Below are 22,581 nucleotides of genomic sequence, written 5' to 3'. Positions count from 1 at the left end.
TATGTCCAGTTCCACACCCTGCGCTTGGATCTGCTCTGAATGCAGATACTTCCTGTTGATCTTTTTATACCCACTTCCTAGTGCAGTACCTGCAACATACAAACATCTCAGTAAGTGTTGCGTGGATGATGAAAGAATGAGACTCCAGGGTTGAAACGTACCGTTCTCACTCTGAGGCATCTTGTAAAGAAGTACAGACTCTGTGATTGGATGTGTACTAGTAGCCTAGCGTCTATTCTCCATGATCCAGACAGTGCTTTGGTTGGCTCCCTAGATTGTCAGTGCATGCTTAATGATGCCAGCAGTCTCTTGACCAGTATTTTAATTGGCAATAGGGAGTGACCCAACGAGTTATTATTTATTTGTGTGTTTTGGGTACAAATGACATTCTTTAAACATATTGAATTCTGTCTAGTCCATTTCAGACCTAACCCAAAACTCATTGGAAATCCTATGATAGTTGCCAGACGGGCAGGGAAAGTTTGAGAAAAAAACATTGTTGGGCTAATGTCTTACTTGGAAAAGAGCGTGATTCCTATCCACAGACAGTTATGCAAACCAAGATTGGGGTATCAGTGGTGTGCTGCTTCTGGATGCAGCACCAAATTCTGAAACCTCACAGACTAGTTGATTCATACAAGCTCATCTCTTGCCTCCTTTCCCCACAGACTATAGAATCCAACTGGCGGTGTGGACGACACAACTTGCAGAGGATTCAGTGCCGCTCTGAAAACAGTAAAGGTGTCTACTGTTTACAGTACGATGATGAGAAAATCATCAGTGGCTTACGAGATAATTCTATTAAGGTGAATGACTGCATTCTTTATGTGCTATTTTTAGAATTGTGGTTATGTTAGATACTAGAAGTGATGCTCTTTCCATTGGTTGCAGATTGGGTTTTAGAAGTTCCACTCAACCTTGGCAACCCCAGCATGGTTCTGAAGAACATTTCCCTGTGACTAATGATGTGACCCTGGATTGTCTCCTTGTCCTCCTCTGGGTACCCTCAGAGGCTGTCTTCTCTGTTCAGGTGCACATAGAGGGTGTCCCAATGTCACAGGGTTCTAGGTTGCTTTGCTGGCTGGTTTGCCTGTAAAGGTCATTGCCATTTATAGCTTCTGAGAAGGGCTCAGATGATAATATGAAAAGTGATAAGAACAGCTTAGGTTGCTTTCATTCACTTCAGTAGCAGATAAACTGCATTGTTTTTCAGTGTTTGATCTCTTCGGCCTTATCTGGCAGTTTGGTTTACATTGTTTATAGCTTATTTTCTTGTATTTAAGAAAACATTGAGTTTTTTTTTAGGTTTTTTTTTTTTTTTTTGAGGTTTAATTTGCATTCAATAAAATTTGCAGTTTCTGTTGTAAAGCAAACCCACAGAGGTGTCTCACAGTTTTATTGTTCCTTCAGATTCCCTCACACTACTCCTTTGGAATCACCTCCTCCCACCTGCCCCATGCCCTGGAAATCAGTGGTCTTTTTTACCATCTCTACAGATTTTTGCCTTTTCCAGAAAGTTTTCTCAGTCAACTTGTGTAGTGTATGTCCTTTTAAGTCTGACTGTATACTTAGCTGAGTGCACTGGAGAATGACCACCTGTGTTGTTGTAACTAGCAGTAGTTCATTCCTTTTTATTGCTGAGCAGTTTCCCATTTTGTTGTACACACCACAGCATGTTTACCCATTGAGTTGTTGAAGGACATTTGTATTATTTGCAGTTTCTCACAGTGTGAATAAAGCCTTTATAAGTTCATGCATGTAGATTTTTGTGAAAATGGAAGTTTTCATTTAACCCAAGTGAAACCTGGGAGTGGGCTTGCTGGCTGGGATGGTAAGATGACCCTGGGTTTGGTGATAACATTTTAAATATAGTAACAAAAGAAAACACTAATAAACTAGATGTCATTAGAATTAAAGATTTCTGCTCTGAGATGCATTGTCAAGAGCATGAGAAAAATAAGCTGGTTTGGGAAAAAAGATTTATCAAAGATATATTTGATGAAGGAGCATTATTCAAATGTGCAAAGAACTTTTAAGTTTTAAAAATGATTTTAGACTTTTTTTTAAATGTTAATTTTTTATACCTTTATTTTATTTATTTTTATGTGGTGCTGAGGATCGAACCCAGTGCTCTACCACTGAGCCACAACCCCAGTCCTAGACTTATTTTTGACAATAAAAAAATATAAACAATAGTTTAAAAATGGGCAAAGATCTTAATAAGAGAACTCACTAAGAAGATATACATGTGGCAAACCAGCATTTGCAAAGTATGTGCCACATCACCTGTCATCAATAAAATGCAGATTAAAACAATAGTGAGCTTCCACAGCATATCCAGTAATGTGGTTAAAATCCAGAACACTAACAACACCAAGTGGTAGCAAGGATGTGGAGCAATGGGAACACCATTCCTCATTCTGGTGGAAATGTAAAATGGGACAGTTACTTTGGAAGGTAATTTGGCAGTTCTGACAAAATTAAACATAGTCTTGCCTTTTGATTCAGCAAAGGAGTTGAAAACTTTGTCCACCCAGAAACCCACATACAGATGTTTATTGCAACTTTGTTCATAACTGCCAGGACTTGGAACAGTTTGTCATTCAGTAGGTGAATGGGTAAATAGACTGTGGTACAACCAGAAAATGAAGCAGTGTTTAGCACTAAAAAGAAATTGGTTGATCAGGCCATGAAAGACCAGGGAGGAACCTTAAATGCATTTTACTGAGTCGATGAAGTAATCTGAAAAGGCTGGGGTAGATTCCCACTGTGGAACATTCTGCAGAAGATGAAACTGTGTGGACAGTAAAAGAAGGGAGAGGAAGAACATTCAGTATAAAAATGACTATTTCTCATGTTTTATTTCTTTTAATCTTTTTAAAAAGTATGTAGACATTATGTTACTCTATAGACCATTTTAATTCAAATTCTTAAGTGTTTAACTCTGTAACAAAGGATGGTATTTTCTCATTAAGAACTCTTTTATAGGGCGGGGGAGATAGCTCAGCTGGTAGAGTGCTTGCCTTGCAAGCACAAGGCCCTGAGTTCCATCCCCAGTACTGCAAAAAAAAAAAAAAAAAAAAAAGAACTCTTTTATAGGTTACCCTGGGATTTTTCTGAAATGTTGAACTTTTCATTTTTCATTTTTATTTTTGTAAACAAAGTAGGGACTATGCATTTGTAAAGGGCCTTGATGTTGTCACATTGTTTTCCAGAGGGTGAGCAGACTCTTCACAGATTTTATTTAAAAAATTCCTCTTACAATGCATTTGATAAGTTTAAGGAGTACAGTACAAACTAAACAAAATAGCACATTGATTTTGGAAGTTAATTAGTGCTGCCCCTGTTCTTACTTGTCTTTTCCCACCTTTTTAACCATTTTCACTATAACACAGGTTTGTTTTATGATTCAGAACACTAGGTGTGACCGTAGCATTTATAAAAATGTGATCTGCTAAATCGTTGTCTTGTTTCAATAGATTTGGGATAAAACCAGCCTTGAATGTTTGAAAGTGTTAACGGGACACACAGGCTCTGTCCTCTGTCTCCAGTATGACGAGCGTGTCATTGTAACTGGCTCTTCGGATTCCACAGTCAGGTGAGTGAGTGGCTTCTTTGCTCCGTGAGGAGGCCAAAGGCTTCCTGTCTCCTGGGGTCAGCACACGTGCTTTGCATGTTTTCGCTCACTGTGTTTCAGGCCCATGTGTGATGCAGGTGAGTCTGAGCCATGCAGGCAGGAGAGCTCATTTCTAAGTGTGTCCTCTTCCTCTTGCCAAATGTTACAGAGATAGCAGCGTGCTTTCCTATGAAAGCATGTGGCCTGATACTAGGCCTGCATTCTCCTCTTGGTGCCAACCTGCAAGTACTGGGGGACCAGAGGCAGTTCTTAGACTCTTTTGAGGGTCTTAGGGAAAGTCACATCTGAGAGCCAAGAGTGTGCTAGGTGTCTGTATAATGTCACGTTGTTGAGTTCTCACCTCAGACTCGGCAAGCAGGCAGATGGTGTCTTCATTTTAATAGAGATACTAGGAAACCAAATCCAGAGAAGTTAAATAATTTCTTCAGAACACACAGTCACTACATTTTGAACTTTGAATTTATACTGATCAAGACTGCAGCCTTTCTTGTAGTGGAGACTTGACATTTCATTTGCTGCCCAGGGCACAGTGATAAAGGTGAACATGGCATGTCCTATAGCAGAAGTGAAGCAGTGGCTGCTAGTTGGGTGTGGAGGGCTGGCTGGGAACTTCCTGAGACCTCCCACCCCGCTGTGACCAGTGTGTCTCCCCACTCCTGGTGGGCTTTGGCATGGGAAGTGATGCGTCCAGTAGAGAGTCGAGGACTCGAAGCCACGCCCCACTGGGCTGCAGGGCTTTGAGGGTGGAGAGCGAGGGGCGTCCTCTTCTGGGCAGCTCTGTATTGCAGAGGGTTGATTTCCAGGCAGCTGACCCTGGATTCTCAGGCCTCCTCCTTTCCTGTCTTCTCCTCAAGGTATCGAGGTCATGCTACTCACTGGTCTCCTGCCCCCTCCCTCTGGGCTCTCCCCACGCCTGCCCTCAGCATGGCCATTGTTCTTTCCCTGGCTCACCACCTCCAGGCTGTGATTTTTGCTCCGGATGGCATCTCAGCCTTGGAGGATTGAGTTTTCTCCTCTGTTCTGTGTAAATTTGTCCCCTTAGAGGATTGAGGCTACAGAAAACCTCTGACTTTGGAAGGGCTGCCCCTAAGAACCTCATGTCTCAAGCCTGGAACCACTAGGAGACCCTGGCTTGTCCCTGATGTAGTCAGGTAAAGCAGTTGGTGAGTCAGTGATGAGACTAGAGTGGGGGCCACTTGGAGCGTGCTGAGTGAGCCAGAAGCTTCAAGGCTGGCCAGAGGGCAGCAAGACCCTCCAGCTCAGCTGTCTCCTCCTCCCGCTTGTCCTCCCAGGCCCACTGGAAACCCACTTCCTTCAGGGACCATCTTTGCCCTGGCACAAGCTTCAGGTGCCATCTCTGGGTACCCAAGCGTCAGGTAACCCCCAGTAGAGCCAGAATTAGCTGCCTCTCTGAATCTCAGCACTTCTCAGCAAGCACATTGCAGCTGGGGTCCCCCATTAGCATGTTCTTAGGGGGTTAAGTGGGCCCAGTGCTCAGCCGTGGTTGCTCGGCTGTCCCAGTGATGAAGCACCATGGTTTCTGTTCTCCAGAGTCTGGGACGTGAACACAGGTGAAGTTCTTAACACATTGATCCATCACAATGAAGCGGTACTGCACTTACGCTTCAGCAATGGACTGATGGTGACGTGTTCCAAGGACCGCTCTATTGCCGTGTGGGACATGGCTTCTGCCACCGATATCACTTTACGCCGTGTCTTGGTTGGCCACCGTGCTGCAGTCAACGTGGTAGACTTCGATGATAAGTACATTGTGTCTGCCTCCGGTGACAGGACCATCAAAGTAAGTGTCCCTGCCTGTTCCCGACCCGTCCGTCAGCGAGCAGTTGTTCTCCTCTATCTGTGCTCATGAGCCCTGCAGCCCTCCCGGTCACGCGCTTCGGGAGCCACAGACACGTCCGAAGGAAGAGTTGTGGGTCCGGCGTGGAGAGCAGTTCTCAGCTTCAGGAGAGGGTGTTGCCGAGAGTCTTTAGGGCTGGAGAACTCACTGTGAGCACGTGCTGTGTGAGGCGCTGCGCTCGGCCACCCCTCCGGACTCCCTGCAGCCCTGTGGCAGTCTCGGATTTGATTTATTCTCATAATTTTGAGAGCTCGCCATGCCATAGGCCCTGTGCTGGATGAACAAGACGGGCCGGAGCTTCACTTCAAGAAGCTCATCAGGGGTGACAGGCAGGTGCAGTCTAGGGGACACACAGGTGTGGAGGATGTGGTTCTGATTCCAGTATCCATTTTACCTTTGTAAATTTTAGCTTTCTTACATTTTTATTACAGCTTTACTGGGGTGTGTTTTCCATACCATTAGAGTCAGTGTGTTTGAACGTGCAGTCCAGAGGCCCTTCGCACACTTACAGTGTAGCATGGCGTCCCCTCTGTCTAGCACAGAGTGCTTTTATCACATTTTTATCTGAAGTGTCTCCTGCCCATGAGCACGCGGCCTGGCAGTTGTCAGTCTGCCTCTGTCTCTGGGGAGTTGTCTATTTAGACACTTCGTGTAAATGGGATCTTACAGAAGGCGCCTTCTGTGTGGCCCTTTCACTGAGTGTCATTTCAAGGCTCATCCACATGCATGGCTGCACGAACCAGTACTTCATGTCTCCCAGGGCCAAGTAAGAATGCCCTTGTGTGCACGCACCTCATTTTGTTTATCCAGGTATCAGTGGATGTACGTTTTGTTTTTTTCCATTGTTTGGCTATTTTTCATAGTGCTGTAAACATTTGTGTATAAGTGATTGCATGTTCATTTATTTTCAGTCCTCTTGGGATGGCAACTCTGTGTAACCTTTTGGGGAACCGCCAAATTGTGTTCCAGAGTTTCTACAGTACGAGTTTGAACTTGCTCTAAGAACCTTCTGTTAATGACCAGCACTAAGTAGCATTCTGGTATTCAGGAGCCCCACAGATCTTGGACTGAGTCGTGTCAAACTGTAGGTTTCAGGTGGTTTGGAAGCTGAGTGGCCAGGGTTTGAGTGTGTTAACCTGCTCACTCCACGCTCACACCGTTGGTATAGGCTTGGTGCCTGCATTCAGGAGTGTGTGGGCCTGATTACACAGCAGCTCCTTCTTGGTGTCAGCCGCAGGGTTTCTCCACACCTAGCCAATGCTTGTTATTATCTATTTTTATCACAGTTGTCCTGGTGTGTGTGCAAGACTGTCTCTGTGGTTCTGTTTTGCATTCCCTAGTGACTAATAAAATGGAGCATCTTTTCCTATGCTATTGACCACTTGTATACCTTCTTTGAAGAAATGTCTATTTAATTCTTTTTCACACTACAAAAACTTGGTGATTTGTCTTCTTATAATTGAGTTGTGAAAGATTTTTTAAAAATACATATTCTGGATATGAGACCCTTATCCAGATATATGGTTTGCAGATATTTTCTCCCATTCTTTAAGGGGTATCTTTTTACTTTCTTGCTTTGAAGCACAGATGATTTTAATTTTGATGATGTCCATTTGACCAATTTTTTTTTTTTTTTTTTTACCTTTTCTTGTTTATGCGCTTGTTTTTTTATCTAAGAATCCATTGTTGAATCCCAGGTCACGGGGCTTACTCTTGTATTTTCTTCTAAGAATTGCATAGCTTCAGCTCTTTAATTTAGGTCTTTGACCAGTTTTGAATTAACATTTTGTATGTGGTGTGAGATAGGGTTTTGACTCCTTTTTTTTTTCCCCCATGTAAATATCTGTCCCATTCAGCTGCAGTTGTATCTCCTGTCAGTGTGTCTCTGAACATGGAAGCTTGCAGATGATCTCACACAAAGGAGATCATTCACCTCGCATATGTAATATTCAGTGACATGTCAAAATAAATGTAGATGTTCTAGAAGTTGCTAGGAAAGAGGAGGAAAGCTGAATTAGTTACATTAGGTGTGACGTGTTGACTGGCCTGAAGACAAAATCTGAATAAAAGCCTCCAGGGAATGCAGGTCTGCACCCTCTGGGAGGTGCTGTCTTTGTGAAGGTCTCAGAGTTCAGAGGCTGCACAACTTCCCTCTGTTTTTCATTCCAGTTTTTTCACTCTGTAGCCAAGAAAATTTTATGCTGTCCAGTCTGTCCCCCAGCTTCCTAATCTGAGTGAGAAGGGACTGCTTTGTAATCCTGCATTGGAGTCACTCTCAGCAGCTCCACCTTCCCTCTCTTTAGAAGGTGCATTGTGGGAGGCTTTCCTGTGTCCATGCTTACCCGTGGCTGTTTGTCCTGCAGGTCTGGAGCACGAGCACCTGCGAGTTCGTCCGCACTCTGAATGGGCACAAGCGCGGCATCGCCTGTCTGCAGTACAGGGACAGGCTGGTTGTTAGCGGGTCATCAGATAATACCATTAGGTGGGTAGAAGTCTTGTTTTTGCCATGGTGTTGATTCCTCTCTCAGTCCTGTGGGAAAACTGTAGGCCCTGGGCTGGGGTTCTTCCGAGAGTCCCCCAGCACACAGGGTTACACCCTCAACTCCACCAGGATCACTTACCATCAGAGCCTCAGAACAGACTGGGATGCTCCCACCTGGCACCCTGCTTCTCCTCGCCGGCAGACCCACCTCTCTCCATGCAGAGGCAGTGTGCTTGGTCTCTCCCTCCCAGAATGCATTGCAGAACCACCTGCTCCTGCTGGCTGGTTCTCTTCCTTCCCTTTTCTCTTTCCCAAACCCTACCTCCTTCCTTGTTAATATGGCTAGCCATAGACATTTTGCATCTTAAGACCATCCCTTATTATCTGTGCAATTACCCCAAGTCATTTTTTCCATTATCCCAGCACATATTAGTAGCTTTACAGAAGCGACTGTCAGTAGTGCTTATAACCAAGTTGCCTAATATTTGGGCAAAATAAAGATTATTAAAAAGAAAAGGAAAGGAAATGAGCAGATGATAACAACAAAAAGACTGTAAATGCCACAAGTTTTCTTTTTTTAAGTCTTATTTTGTTTTTAATTGATGTAGTAATTGTACACATCTGTGGCATATAATGCATCTAAAATTTAGGTCTTTGTTACTTTAAGATAGTTTATAATAAAGTTTAGAGCTTCTATTGTGGTTTTCTTCATTATGCTTTATAATATTGCTTTTATGTTTTATCAATAAAAAGTCCTTTACGTCCTCATTACAATCTTTGCAGTTTTATAAAATAATAGTGTGTATTGGTTTGCAGTTGCTAGAAAGGAGCCACTAGTTTAGAGGATTCCTTCTACTTTCTGAAGCAGATTTGCCAAGGTGCTGTCGTTGGGTATATATGGGATTGTGATAGGAGTTGCTGGTGACCCTCTGAGAAAAGGCATAGTGCACTGGTCTGCTCACTTTGCTTTGCACATGCTAATTTGCTGCAGTTTGTTTTTGCAAGTAATATACAAAAATCAGTCACAGTAGAAAAAAAACAAATATCGAACACTAGAATTATTATGTAAATCATATGCAGAGGAAAAGGCTTGAATGGAGTGGGTTTACATTTCCAAGTCAACTGCACATGCCCAGTGTGCCTCCCACTCAGGCCTCATAAGCAGGGCAGCCCTGGTCTGCGGTATACGTCAGGGGAGAGGCGTCCCAGGCCTCTTGAGGATGGGAGGAGGCCACGCTGATCTGCCAGTCCTGACCTCAGTGGACCTGGACCCTGGTGGCAGTCCCTTGTGTTGTTAGCTCCTGTCTGCACTTTCCTCTTCTGTTACCTGCAGTCTCTATTCCTCCAGGAATGGAGGTCTCCTTCTGAGACCATTTAACTACATGGTTCCTTCAACTCAGACATCAAGTGGATGTGTAGGAACTCGGTGTAACTGGCGCTTCTGTGGGTGCTTGGATGTAAACAGGGAATGTACTTGATTTAGACTGCATGGGAACAGCTGTGAGGGCTGGGCTGGGAGCCGTGGGAGAGCCCTAGCCAGCACACGGGAGGCCCTGGGGGAGGGTCCCAGCACCACCTGTGAATACATAACTGAAAAGATACATATCTGTAAGAGACAAATAGGAGAGACAGTGAGGCTTCCTCCTAAGCCAGTGCTAGAACGCAAGCGGTGGAAGCGTGCTTATGCGTGCAGTCTGGACCAAGGAGCCGAGGGAGGCAGTGAGCAACTCGAGGTAGGGGAGGCCGCGCCCGGATGGGGCGGAGAAGAGCTGGAGCAGCGCGTGCAGTGTCTCACACCGGGGCTCTTTCTCTTTCAAGGCTGTGGGATATCGAATGTGGCGCCTGTTTGAGAGTCCTGGAGGGCCACGAAGAACTGGTCCGGTGCATCCGGTTCGATAACAAGAGGATCGTCAGTGGCGCTTATGACGGGTAGGTGTTTGAGGTCTTCGGACACACGGCTGTCTCCATGCCAGGAGGTGAAGGAAGGAGGGTTGCAGGCTGCGCAGCTGTGTGGGGGCCGTGCTGGGGACTTCCTGTGGGAAGGTGGCGGGCAGGCACTGTTACTGGTCACTACTCCTAAGGTTATGCTTTCGGCCATCCTCGTGTCCTGGGCTGGGCTGTGGCTCAGTGGTAGGGCGCAGCCTAGCAGTCCTTAGGCACTGGGTTGGATTCTCAGCACCACATATAAATAAATAAAGGTAATGAAGGTCCATCAACACTAAAAAAATATATTAAAAAAAAAAGAAGTGGGGGATTCGATTCTTGACCTTTGTCCTAAATAAACCAGACCTTTGTTTTTTTTTCCCCTCCCCCTTCTGATGAATCATTAATAAATTTTTGTCTCCTTTTTGATGAAATGAACATGTTGTTAAAAACACCTCACGATGTTGGCATGGTGGCGCATCTGTAATCCCAGTAGCTCAGGAGGATTGAGAGTTCAAAGCCAGCCTCAGCAACTTAGCAAGGCCCTAAACAACTCAGGGAGACCCTGTCTCTAAATCATATATATAAAAAAGGGCTGGGAACGTGGTTTAGTAGTTAAGCGCCCCTGGGTTCAATCCCTGGTACCAAAAAAAAAAACACCCAAACCAAAAACAAAACCCCACCTCACGATGTTTTAAGTGAGCAAATGGCAAAAGTGACTTTTCAAGATGACCATAAACATGCATACATTTTGCTTCTGGGTTAGTTGGTCTAGTTACACTCGCATTGCTAACTTCCGCGTTTGCTGGAATTTCACACTGAGCTGTAGCTTCTGTCAGCAGCACCTACTGAGCCCCAGTGAATCCCTGATTAATGAATTTGGTAGCATGGATCATTAAGCCAGGAACTGAATTTAGATAACCTGAAGTTTTCTTATCTCCCTTCAGATATTTCTTTATGATATCAGCAAGTCTGAGAATGTTTACATTCTTATTTTTTTCCCCCAAATCAAGTGTGGTTCGTTCAGATATTTGTATAAATGCAAGCATGTTGCCCACTAGGTTTTATAACAGGCAGTTCAAGGGCACGCCTTTTTGTCGAGGAAATGCTTGGCAATATACAAGGTGTTAACTTTCCACTAATCACAGCCTCATTTTCTTTCTAGGAAAATTAAAGTTTGGGACTTGCAAGCTGCTCTTGACCCTCGAGCCCCAGCAAGCACACTGTGTCTGCGCACATTGGTGGTACGTGATACGTTGAAGCAGGAGTTGGTCCCTGTGCTGTTGGCAGATGGCCCTCTCTGGGCAACATCAGGAAGTTTGTGTATCTCACGGCCTGCCGTCGGGGGAAATTCTCTGTTGACTTGGGTTAGCCAGAATCAGAGTCTTGACACCCCGTGGCTGTGAGCTCTGAACTAGGAAGGCAGACTCTCTCCTTTGAGGGTGGACTCGTGTCCTCCTGTGTGGAGCTCAGAGCCTGCCTTCCTGTGGGCTTGGCTGTGGCGATGTCATGCTTTCACATTATGTGCTATTAGGTAGAATTCTGTGGATTATTCTTCTTGGCATATAGGAATACTTTATTTTTTTATTTTTTAATTTTATTTTTAATTGACAAATAATAATTGTCTATATTTATGGGGTATATTTATGTGATGTTTTAATCTGTGTGTACCTTATAGAAAGATTCAGTCAAGCTAATTAGCATGTCCATTACCTCACCAGTTTATCTTTTTTTCCCCCTTGGTGAGAGCATTAAAAATCTACATTATTGGGGCCGGGGAGATAGCTCAGTTGGTAAAGTGCTTGCCTTGCAAGCACAAGGCCCTGGGTTCGATCCCCAGCACCCAAAAAAAAAAAAAAAAAAAAAAAAAAAAAAAAAATCTACATTATTATTATCAGTGGTCACCGTGCAGTTCAGTGGATGATTAGAACTTGTTCCTTCAGTCTAACTGAAACTTTATGCTGTTTCCCCATTTCCCCTTCTCTATCTCCTGCCTTTCTACTCCCTGTTTCTCTGAGATTGACTTCTTTAAAGTCCACATATAACTAAGATTACACAGTATAAGATTACACAGTATTTGCCTTACTGTGTCTGGCTTAGTTCACTTAGCATAATGTCTCCACATACATCTGTGTCAGTGCAAATGACAGAATTTCTTGTTTAAGGCTGAGCAGAAAAATATTTTTATATGTTCTTCTTATTTGGGCAACTTTACTAAGCTGGTTATTTCTAATGGTCTAGTTGATTCTGTTGTATTTTTGAGGAGATAGAAATCTGAAAGTATTGATAGCTCTTCCTTATTTTCCATAGCGTTGCCTTTTATTTCCGCGTCTTCACTTCTGCATTGAGGAGAACATGCGGAACAGCAGTGAGGGCCATTCTTACTTTATTCTTGATGTCCCTGAGAATGCTTTTGATGTTCACCACCAATTCTGATGTCAGCCGAGGCTTGAGATAGGTGTTCTTAGTCATGGTTTAGAACTAAAACAAAACCAAACCCTTATCCTTTGGGTTCTGGGTTTTAAGTGTATCAACAATGGCTGTTAATGTGGTTACCTTTTTAAGGCCCTTTATGAGTTGATTGCATAATTTTTCTTCTTTGAAATATTAATGGGCCAGGATCTGGGATAAAAAATTTAATGAAAGAAAAGACCTAGAAGGAAAAGGAAAGGGTTTGTTCTTGGGGCAAAACTCAGCTTACAGCCCTGGGAGGTGAAGTAGAAAGCCTGGTGAGCAGCTGCCCTCAGCTCAGGCTGACTCTCCTTGAGATGCCAGGGGCTTTCCAGATCCTCCTGCTTCATTCAGCTGTTGTATTTTGTAGGAACATTCTGGACGTGTGTTTCGGCTACAGTTTGATGAGTTTCAAATCATCAGCAGCTCCCATGATGACACTATTTTGATTTGGGATTTCTTAAACGTGCCTCCCAGTGCCCAGAATGAGACCCGTTCTCCCTCCAGAACCTACACGTACATCTCCAGATAACAGTCTGCACCTTCACCCCCTTCAGGTGAGTCTCCACATCCCTCACCCCCAGCACCTTTCAATTTGCTGAATGGATTTGGGTCCCTTGGTGGTGTGAACCAAGGTAGCTCTGAAAGTGCCAACTTTTGCGGAATTCTAGTGTAAGGCCAGATTAGAGTCACATCAAAACAAGGGCTGAAATTGGCATCCTGCTGTGATGGATTTTCATATTGACAGATGATGAATGTGGTTCCTATTTTTTAAAAATCATTTTTTCTAATGATTTCTCCAGTTGTATCAATTGAGCACCAGTAAAGTTCCTTAAATTTTTTTTAGGGGTACATGAACTCTTTTTTTTTTCTGTCCTTCAGTTGTTATTTTAAAACAAAACAAAACCAAAAAAACAAAAACATCCACCATCAGCAAACACTCAGTCCCTCAGGAATGACTCAGGAGGGTGTTTGCTAAGGGGAGCCCTGCAGCCCTTTCTTCATACTGAGACACAGCAGGTGCTCTGGCAAGCAGGCCTCGACCCAGAGCCATTGCCACCAGCGGTGATGCAGCGTCTGATGGCCAAGGCTGTGCATCTGCAACGGGAAGCCTGGCTGCAGATCCTAGGCACTCGTGGCCATCTCGAGCAGTATTCCCAACTCTCAGGACTTCCCAGGGGCCTGCGAATTCTGCGTACATGGAACTTTGTAGATTGAGCACACGTTCGCACCTGTTCATACTACTGTATAAAGACTGTGGTTGATAACATTCCTATTTAGTTAAAAACACCACTTAATTCTTAGTAGTTTTTTGTTTTTAGGATCACGTCTTTTCTTCCGCTCACTATTGTAAGTGCAGGATGTGCATGGCGCAGCAGTGGGAGGCAGTGGCCAGCGGTGAGTGCTGGCGTCCATCTGCCTGGCCTACAACTTCCTGGCTCTCAGGCAGTGGCAGCCCAGCCCGCCCTGCCTCAGGCTTTCCAGATGCTGCTGTGGGTCTCTGTAGGGCCCTGCCCCGCACTTCCTATGGGCCTCAGGCCTCGCCCTGCCCAGATCTGCGCCCTCTTCACATTGTGGGCTTGGCCCTGGCCTGGTCCACACACTCAGTCCAAACCCAGGCCTCTGCCTCTGGCCCGTCCACAGATACTGCCCCCCGACTCAGCCCACCCCTTCCTGGCAGCCACTCTGCTTCCAGCCTGTGCCCTCTTCTTACCCACTTCAGGTCCACACTGGTCTCCTTTCCACTTGTCCCTGGCCCCTTCCTCTGCCAGTGCTGCCTTCCTCCACCCTCTCTCCATGCCACTCAGCGCCATCCCCACAACACTGGCCCTTTCCCCACCTGCCTTCGTCCGTCTCCTGTCCCCATGGAGGGCCTTTCCGGCACTTCCCACCTCTCCCTCCAAAAGAAAGGACAGACATGTGGAGAGCTGTGAATTTTGCGGGGAGAAAAAAGATTGGGAACCTCTGGTATGTGGTCACCAAGTTGCTGTCTTCTCAGATCCTCCTTGTGATTTAAGGTCCCGTTACTAGATCTCCTCAGGGACTTCTCACGGAGTAGCCAAGCCCCAGATTTGCCCTCCTGCCCTGATTCTGTTCCTGCCACTGCAGGCTAAGAATAGTTCTGTACTTTTAAGTGCTTACAAAAAAACTAAAGGAAGAAGAATTTCTCTTGATGTGAAAAATCATATGAAATTCAAATTTTTATTGCTCATGAATAAAGTCTTATTGAAACACAGCCATCCTTATCCTTTACATAATGGTCTGTGACTGTTTCTGTGCTTCAGTGGCAGAACTGAGTACTTGTAACAGAGACCTTATGACCTGTGGCATCTAAGATATTTGCCCCATGGCCCTTTAAGAAAACTCAGCCAACCTCTGGTCTTAGCAGTGCTGTTTGAGGGTAGTAAGCCAGGGTCTAATCAGGGATGGCCCTCATGCCCTCATGCCCTCATGCCCTGCCAGTTTGATTAGTCGGGAGTGGCCAGGTGTTGCTTTTGGAAGGATCCTGGGGCCCCAAAGGACTGAGGGTCACAACAGGTTGGTGATGTCTGCCTTGGGTGTGGGGGAGGCAGTTGGGAGTGACCTGTAAGCCAAGATGTATTTGCTGTTCCTGGCCTCCTGTGTGTTGATGCTGACCCTGTGATAGTGACCTTATCCCTATCACTTTCTCTGGTCCATGGCTGCTTCCCCGAGTCCACTGAAAAATACACACTGCAGCATGAGTGTCTTTATCGAATGGAGTCTGGAAGCAGGCCCGTGGGTGGCAAAGGGGAAAGGAGAGGGTCTCTGGAGTGATGGCTCCCGCCCAGCCCCGCCAAGAAAGCCAGGCCAGAGGGTGGTCCAGGTGAACCCGGCCTCTTTGTCGTCTTCCTGCTCTTTTCCGCCCCTCGTTCGCTTGCCCTCCGTCCTGCCTCCCCTGGGTGGCATGGGTGCTCCTGCTCTGCCGTGCCTCTCCCACGCTGGTTTCCTCTTATCTTCAGGGTCAAACGTGAACCGCCTAGATCAGCTGACAGGAGTTTGGACCTCTGGCCGCGCCTCCTCACTCCCCCGTCTCTCCTGACTCCCTCCCCCAAATCCAGGGCTGCAGCCGCCCTGAGCTGGGGCGCGCACCCGGAGCACCTTCCGCAGCACAAACACCTTCCCGCCGCCTCCCCTGCTCGGCTCCTCAGGGCAGGGCAGACGTGCCTTGGCTCATCCAGTACTTGACATTGACATGGTTTATGTGCCTGTCAACCTTGCAAAGAGACTCTGGAGTCCTTTTGTCACAGAGCTCCAGCGCCCAGTGCGCTGTGTGAAACTGTCATTGGTGTTTGTTGAACAAGTGGCATCGAAAGCCAGTATAATGTATTTGTGTTTTTCCTTCTGGGCCACACAAGAATTTGGCCATAAATCAGTAAATGCACGTGAAACCACAGTGTACATATGCAGTCACCTTCAACAAATACAGATCTTAATTCAGTAAAACACTGAAATTAATTATCTAAACCAGCATGGACACTTGATAGATATGTTCTTAGACAGCCACCAGAGGTATTTGTCTTCCTTTGCTTTGTCCCCTCACCTGTGCTGTGCCTGTGTTTTTAAAATTTTAAAGAATGATATGGAGGTATGATTGTGTAAATAGGTTGTATGCATTTAAAAGGTACTGTTTGAGATTTTACAGAGTTCATACCTGTCATTGCCTCCATGATCAAGATAAGAGTATTTCTGTACCCAAAATCCCTGTGTCCCTTTATAGTCAGCCCACCTTCCCTGCCGTCCTGGCAAACATCGACCTGCTGACCTGCCTTCTGTCAGGTCACTCATTTTTCATTTGACTGGAGGAGTTGTTAGCTACCTGTGACTATTGCGCTCTTGAAAGGTAGTCAGAGCAACTTTAGGAACTGATTTTTAAAAATTTTTTTGAGGGGAGGCCATGAGGTCTCACTGTTGTCTAGGCTGGCCTAGAATTTGCTATCCTCCTGCCTCAGACTCCCAGGACCTGGGATTACAGGCATGTATCACCATACTCAACAGAAACTGAATTCTCAATTTGTATTTAATTATATTTTATTTAAACTTAAATTCCAGTAGTGACATATGGCTAGTGACTGCTGTGTTTGGACTAGTGTAGTTTTAGAAATTTTATATTTTTGGCTTTTGCATTTAGGACTTTGATCCATTTAGATTTAATTTTTATGTAGTGATATAAGAATGCCATTGTTCTTTTTTATACAGATAATTTAGTTCTGTCATTATTTATTTAAAATTTTTCCTTTATGCATTGAATTGCCTTAGCACCTTTTTCCAAAAAAAAAAATCAACCACTTAAATGTAGGTGTTTTGTCTACATTCTAGTCCATGATCCATGTGACTGTCCTTTTGCCAATTCCATTCTATCTTTGTAATAAATCATCCATATTTTTGAATTTGTTTTCACTATTATAGATCCTTTAGGTTTTTTAATTCATTTTTTAAAAATTGTCCTATTCTAAGAAGATGGTTATTGGGATTATGATTAGGTTCCCATTGAATCTAAAGATCATTTGGGAGAGAATTTCCATTTTAACAAATACTGATCTTCTAATCCATGAACGTGGTATTCAGTCCGTGAACATGGTGCGTCTCTTATTCAGGTATCCACATCTCAGGCAGTGTTCCGCAGCCCGTGATGTAGAAGTGTTGTGCGTCTTTTGCTAGATTTAGTCCCTTCTTTCCCGTGTCTAGTAGGAACTCTCAAAACTGCATTTCCTGCTGGGCACTGCTGGAGCTGCGGGCGCCCCAGCTGCACTTCCCACGTAAAGCAGAGCACAGGAGAACAGTTTGGGGGCAGTGGCACACACCTGTGATCCCAGCCACTGTGGAGGCTGAGCAAGAGAAGCACAAGTTCAAGCCTAGCCTGTCTCAAAATAGAAAATGAAAAAGACTGGGATGTAGCTCAGTGTTAGGTGGTCCTGGGTTCAATCCCCATACCAGGGAGCCGGGTGGGGGAGAACAGAGGAGACCATAAGAACATAGGCTGTAGGAGAAACACGAACAGTAGAGTGTGGACACTCCCAGCTGCAGCCGGGCTTCTGGAATGAATCCACTTGGGGCAGGTGGCTCATGGTTGTATTTTTAATATGTGTTTGTATATTAAAGAGGCATGTGATAAAGTCCAAGACTTCCAGACCCTTTTTTCCCCTGGTGTAGGTAACAGAACATAGTCAGATTTCACAGGGGACAGCTTTCGCGTGTTACTACGAGTGCTCTGAACAAAGTTTCTTTGGTTGGGAGATGGGGCGTGGCGCTAGAGAGGAGACTTATGGGTTTTTTTTTCTTTCTTTTATTTTTCCTTCCTGACCGTTCTCACTTTATTTTTTTGGAACCTAAGAACAATTGCCTTGTTATGTTTTGATCCTTTTCAAAACTTCAAAACATGCTTTATAAGGTGGATACTCCTCTTTATGTCACAGTACTAGCTAGCTCTGAGACCCAAATGTGCTGGTCTCTTCAAAGGGAATTGCCGTCGACAGCCTTGGCAGTCAGCATTACAGATTTTATTTCTCTTTTCCAAATTCTTTTCTTTTATTTTAACATGAAAAATTATTACCATGTGATACCATAAGATTTATGAATAATAAGAAATACTACCTTAATGATGATGTCCCTTGCAGTAAACTGTTCACCCCTAAAATGTCTGTTAGGAAATGTAGCAATAGTTTTATTTGTGAAACCATTTAAAGACAAATAATGAGTCCTAATAGTTCTATATACAGTAGCACAAAGTTTATTCTCTCTTTTCATATTACAAGACAATATAAGATGATTATTAGAAAATTAGATAAGCCAAATTTATTATTAGATAAGCCTTCTTGAGGTTAAGTGATGTCTATTCTTTGGTGGGTATCATTTCAGACCTTTAAAGGTCAGGGTTTATAACCACGTGCTTTAAAAATGCTTTTTGTTCTCTTTATCTGGAGGTCGCTGTGGGTTGGCAGTGTCAGTAGTGGCCTAAGCCATCATGCCAGATCTCCAGGCAGTGCCAGCGTGTGTGGGTAAGCCCGCATCAGGTGCTCGTGCCTCTCTCCTCTGGCTGTTTTAGAAACAGTGATGCAGTCATTCTGTGGCCTCATCTTTGCCCAAACCTTTGTCACCTTTGGATGGGATTCCTGATCACTTGTCAAGACTTCTAATGGGTCGGGTCATGTTGCCCTCCACAAGAGTGTCCTCGGCTCCACGCACCCAGCAGCACCTGAGAGGGCCCGCTTCTGATCCCTAGTTCCAGTGGGAGGCAGTGGCGAATGAAGTTCAGCCTTTCAGTTGAGGAGGCTTACTAGGATTCCCGATCCTTGTGAAAACCAACAGCACTTGGAAGGAAATCACCTTGGAAAAGGCATACATGCTTTTTAGTGTTTTCCCCCCTTTGGCCATAGAATTTTAGACCTCAGGCGACTTAACTCTTGTAGGCCGCTGGCTTAGTGGGTGTTGGGAATGGGTTGTGACCCATATATGATTGTGAATAAATTGGAATGGATTTTGGCTTTGAGAACAGAAAATCTCAGCTTGCATTGTACATAGTGATGGTAAGCACTGTCTCCTGAATGTTTTAAGGGTGTGTGTATTCTTATTTACATATGTGAATGAATGTAGAGATTGTGACTAAAATGTCATGGTCAACAAAATACGGAAAATCCAAAGGTTTTCCCCAACGCTGCACCACCCTTGACGAACAAATTCTTTAAAAGTGAGCGGCCTTTGGTGGTTAGCACTCCCTTTAGAAAGGATCTTCCTTCTGCCTGCTGTCGTCACAGTGAGAGTGGAGAGCCTCTGGAGGGTGTTCCACAGCCCCTCGCAGGCTTTGAGTGTCATAGAAGAGTGTCCTAGATGAAAACCCAGCATGTTTGTCACTACATACGGTTAGCAGCAGTGAAGGGCGATAGGTCGCAGGGTTGACCCTCTCTCTGAATCCCTCTGCCACTTAATGGCTAACTCTCTGGACTACTCCCAGCCTTTCTGAGCCTGTAATTCTACTAGTGAAGCAGGTGAGGCTTCTCCCTGGGGTGGCGGTGTGTGCACGTGGGCCCTGGCCGCGGTTCCTCCCCAGTGTACAGCTCTGTGGGCGCCGCTGGGGGTTTGGGAAGCAGTTGTGGGTGGAGGGTGCGCCCGGGGTGGGCTGTGGCTCCTCCTGGTCTGACCAGAAGAGGCACCCACACCCTGTTTTTCTTCCCCAGGGTTTCCTAGTCTTGAACTACTGGCTACATGGCTACCAGATGCCTGAGGGCGTTCGTTCAGTGTCACGAGGCTGGAGTGGTTCTAGACGCCGGGTGGACGCAAGCAGCCTCACTCTCCAAGTACCGACATTTCCCACCTCCGGTCCCGGCTCTGCTTTGAGAAGGATTCCTTCACTTCACCGACTTCCAGTAGAACAGAAGCCCATTCCCTACCCCATCAGTGAAAACCCTACGCTTCAAATGTAAATTGTTCATATAAGAGGAACACGCAGTCTGTTTTACAGAAGTAAATCGGCCGTCAAGAGAAGACTTGGCTCTAATTTATACTGCTTTGCACTTTGGTCTGAGATTAAGAAACAACATTCTTCCATGAAGTTTTGGGTGCCAAACACCTACCCAGAAGGTCCAGGGCTTTCCTTTCAGAAGTTAGCTTTCTCCTTGTGACCGACCAAGTCGTGAGTTCCGACTTGTGTTAGGGACAATGTTGGGACAATGGATAAGTCTCTCTGGATTGTTTTAGTCATTGTTTTGGATTATACTTCCTTTCTGTACCAGTTTCTTTTAATTTAAAGAACTGCTAAGCCGGTTATATTATCTCGCCACAGGTAGTAGAGCTCTGTCCTTTGGTTAGCTGTTCTGTCCCCAGCATCCCCTGCTATCTGGTAGCGTGACGCCTTCATCCATGTGCTTGCCTCCTAAGTTAAGACGCTGTGTCCGCATGTAGATACGACGTTTGTGACAGCTTTGCCTCGCGTCGCTGGAGCTGGCCCTGCACCCGGGACACTGACGTGGGACACACTGCGGCAGCTGGGGAGCCTGAGGCCAGGGTTGGGAGGACGCCCAGACCTTCCTGCAGTATTCATGTGCTGTTCTCATTCTGTCATTGTCATGGTGTGTGTGCTGCGTGGTTTTAATGGGAACTTGTTTTAAGATGTAACTTCTGAAGCTTAACGCAGAGATGTTTTATCCGTTGTGCAGTATATGCAATAGAGAGGTACCTTAACATTTCTCGTCGTCGCCATTTTCCTTACGAGTGCTCCTGAGTCCTAGTGGCCACTTCCCATGGCGTTCATTTGGCTTCACGGTCAGCGCCATCCTCCTGTGCCGTAGTAGCCCTGAGAAGGGAAGGACGGTAAACTGGCGGACTGGGGCTCCCGACTCCAGATGCTCACCCCTGGCACCGGCAGGGTGTCGGGGCCGTGGTGCGCTGCAACCTGCGGGGCAGGCGGGCTGGCCCAGAGGCCCACCTCGAGGGCAGGGCACTCCCGAGCCACAGCCTCAGGCCTGGTGGCACCTGCTGCTGTGGCTCCAGTGGGTTCTCAGAGCTCCCGAGTGCCCTGAGCCCACTGTGAGAACAGCACTGTCACTGGCCACCAGGGAGTGGACATGGACATCCGGCACTCCTCTTCCCTCCTCAATATTAGATTTTGATTTACCCCTTGCCATTTATTTCCAAAGATCAAGGAATGTCCATACCATTTGAAAGGACCAATAAGCCACTTCTGTGAGTGTAGCCTCCTCCCGAGGGAGGGCCCCTGGGCTCTGTCCTTTGCATGGAGAACGGTGTGGGGATCAATGTGTCTGTGATTAGCTTATCGGGTTGGCTTTGCATTTTAGTTTTGCTTTTTCCTTTTTTATATTTTTAATATAGCCTTCCCACATTTTACTAAATTAATTTGTTTTTGAAAAGTTGAGTCTCAAAGTGTAAAAAAGAACCCTCCATTCATCAGGCGGAAGTGGAGCTTGGCAGTGGTGGGCAGGGTTCCCTGACCAGCTCTTCCTCTCTCAGCTCGACTGTCCGACTGGCTAGGGAAGCCCAAGGAGGGGAGGCAAGTCTTCTGAATGAATGGATATTTTTCGTTTTTGTTTTTGCATGTTTAATAGAGAAGTTCCTCTCATTCCTTGGGAAATCATGGCCTTTGAATATGCACACAACCTTTGAACTGTGCCTACTAAATGATAGCAGGGGACTTTGGCACCCAAGGAGTCCTGGCCCTGGGGTTACTGTAGTAACACCAGCTGTACTTTGGACTTTATTTTGCTAACATAATTGAGCAACTGTAAATTACTGCTATATTAATGTTTTAAAGCACTGGGATAGTCTAATTCTAACTTGTAATTAATTATGTTTGCCAATTATCTGTTGGAAATAAATTTGTGTCTGAACAGCTATTGAAACAAATTGTACAGATATTATTCATGACAGCTTTGTACTGTGGAATGTGCTTAATAAAAAACAAAGTTTGACCTCTGTCCAATAAATTGCTAAGTAATGTCAGTAAATCAAGTATGAGTATTCTGCAGTACACCTAATCTGGCTTTATGCAATTGTTACTTCAGCTACTAATTGAAAGCCAATACTCTTAATAAAGTGTTGCAATACTCTGATGTTCTGTTAAGAAATTTTTCGGAAAAACTGTTATGTGCTATCAGGATTCAGTGACATGTCATTAAAGTTTATAGATTTTAAAAATGACCTGCTGTGTAAAGTGAAGTTGAGGGCACAGAGCTGGCCTGTGAGAGCCGTGCACAAGTCAGGGGAGTCCTCGTCTTGATGCTTGTGCTGAAGCCGGTCTTGCCGCAGCAGTCGGGGCTCCTGGGAGCCGTCTTTGCAGCACCCCGCTGCCCCCACGTTCCCTCGCACGTGCCCGAGAAAATAGGACAACGGCCTCCTGTGAGTTCAGGTGGCTCCCAGGTGAGTGTGCCCTCCCCTGGCCGAAGAAAGGGTGGAGGAGGTGAGAGACGGGGCTGCAGGCGGGGGAGCAGGGAGGACGCCTCGGTCCCCAGGAGCAGCTGTTTACTGGGTGGCTGGGTTTTCCCCATTAGTCAACCGAATGGGTAACGCAGACTTTCGGGACGGAGTTGGAGCCCTGTGAGGCAATGGTCCTTGCCCTGCGGGTCTCGATGTGCGACGCGCATGTGCTTAGGACAGCCGTCTGTAAACCATCACGAGGGAAGGTGCGCCGCCCCCCAGCCCTCCGCTTGCTAGCCGGCTTCTTGCAGAGTTCTTGTTACTCTGGGCAGAGGGATGGACACA

The 22,581-nt window shown here is 45.6% G+C and overlaps 1 protein-coding gene across 5 annotated transcripts in view; it reads left to right on the top strand.

Moving 5' to 3' along the window:
* The window catches only part of Fbxw11 (F-box and WD repeat domain containing 11), a 118,742-nt gene extending 96,810 nt beyond the window's left edge, over positions 1-21,932 (top strand). For all 5 annotated transcript variants that reach the window (XM_047554668.1, XM_047554670.1, XM_047554669.1 and 2 more), the window contains 8 exons: positions 669-806; positions 3,480-3,598; positions 5,189-5,438; positions 7,859-7,977; positions 9,796-9,906; positions 11,066-11,144; positions 12,722-12,908; positions 19,545-21,932. In XM_047554668.1, coding sequence (XP_047410624.1) covers positions 669-806; positions 3,480-3,598; positions 5,189-5,438; positions 7,859-7,977; positions 9,796-9,906; positions 11,066-11,144; positions 12,722-12,883 — 978 coding nt within the window. In that variant the 3' untranslated portion in view covers positions 12,884-12,908; positions 19,545-21,932. The remainder of the gene's footprint in view (positions 1-668; positions 807-3,479; positions 3,599-5,188; positions 5,439-7,858; positions 7,978-9,795; positions 9,907-11,065; positions 11,145-12,721; positions 12,909-19,544) is intronic.
* Positions 21,933-22,581: the final 649 nt, after the last annotated feature.

Source organism: Sciurus carolinensis, chromosome 6 (genome assembly GCF_902686445.1).
Source record: "Sciurus carolinensis chromosome 6, mSciCar1.2, whole genome shotgun sequence".
Classification (NCBI taxonomy): Eukaryota; Metazoa; Chordata; class Mammalia; order Rodentia; family Sciuridae; genus Sciurus; species Sciurus carolinensis.
This window is presented reverse-complemented; position numbering and strand designations above follow the sequence as displayed.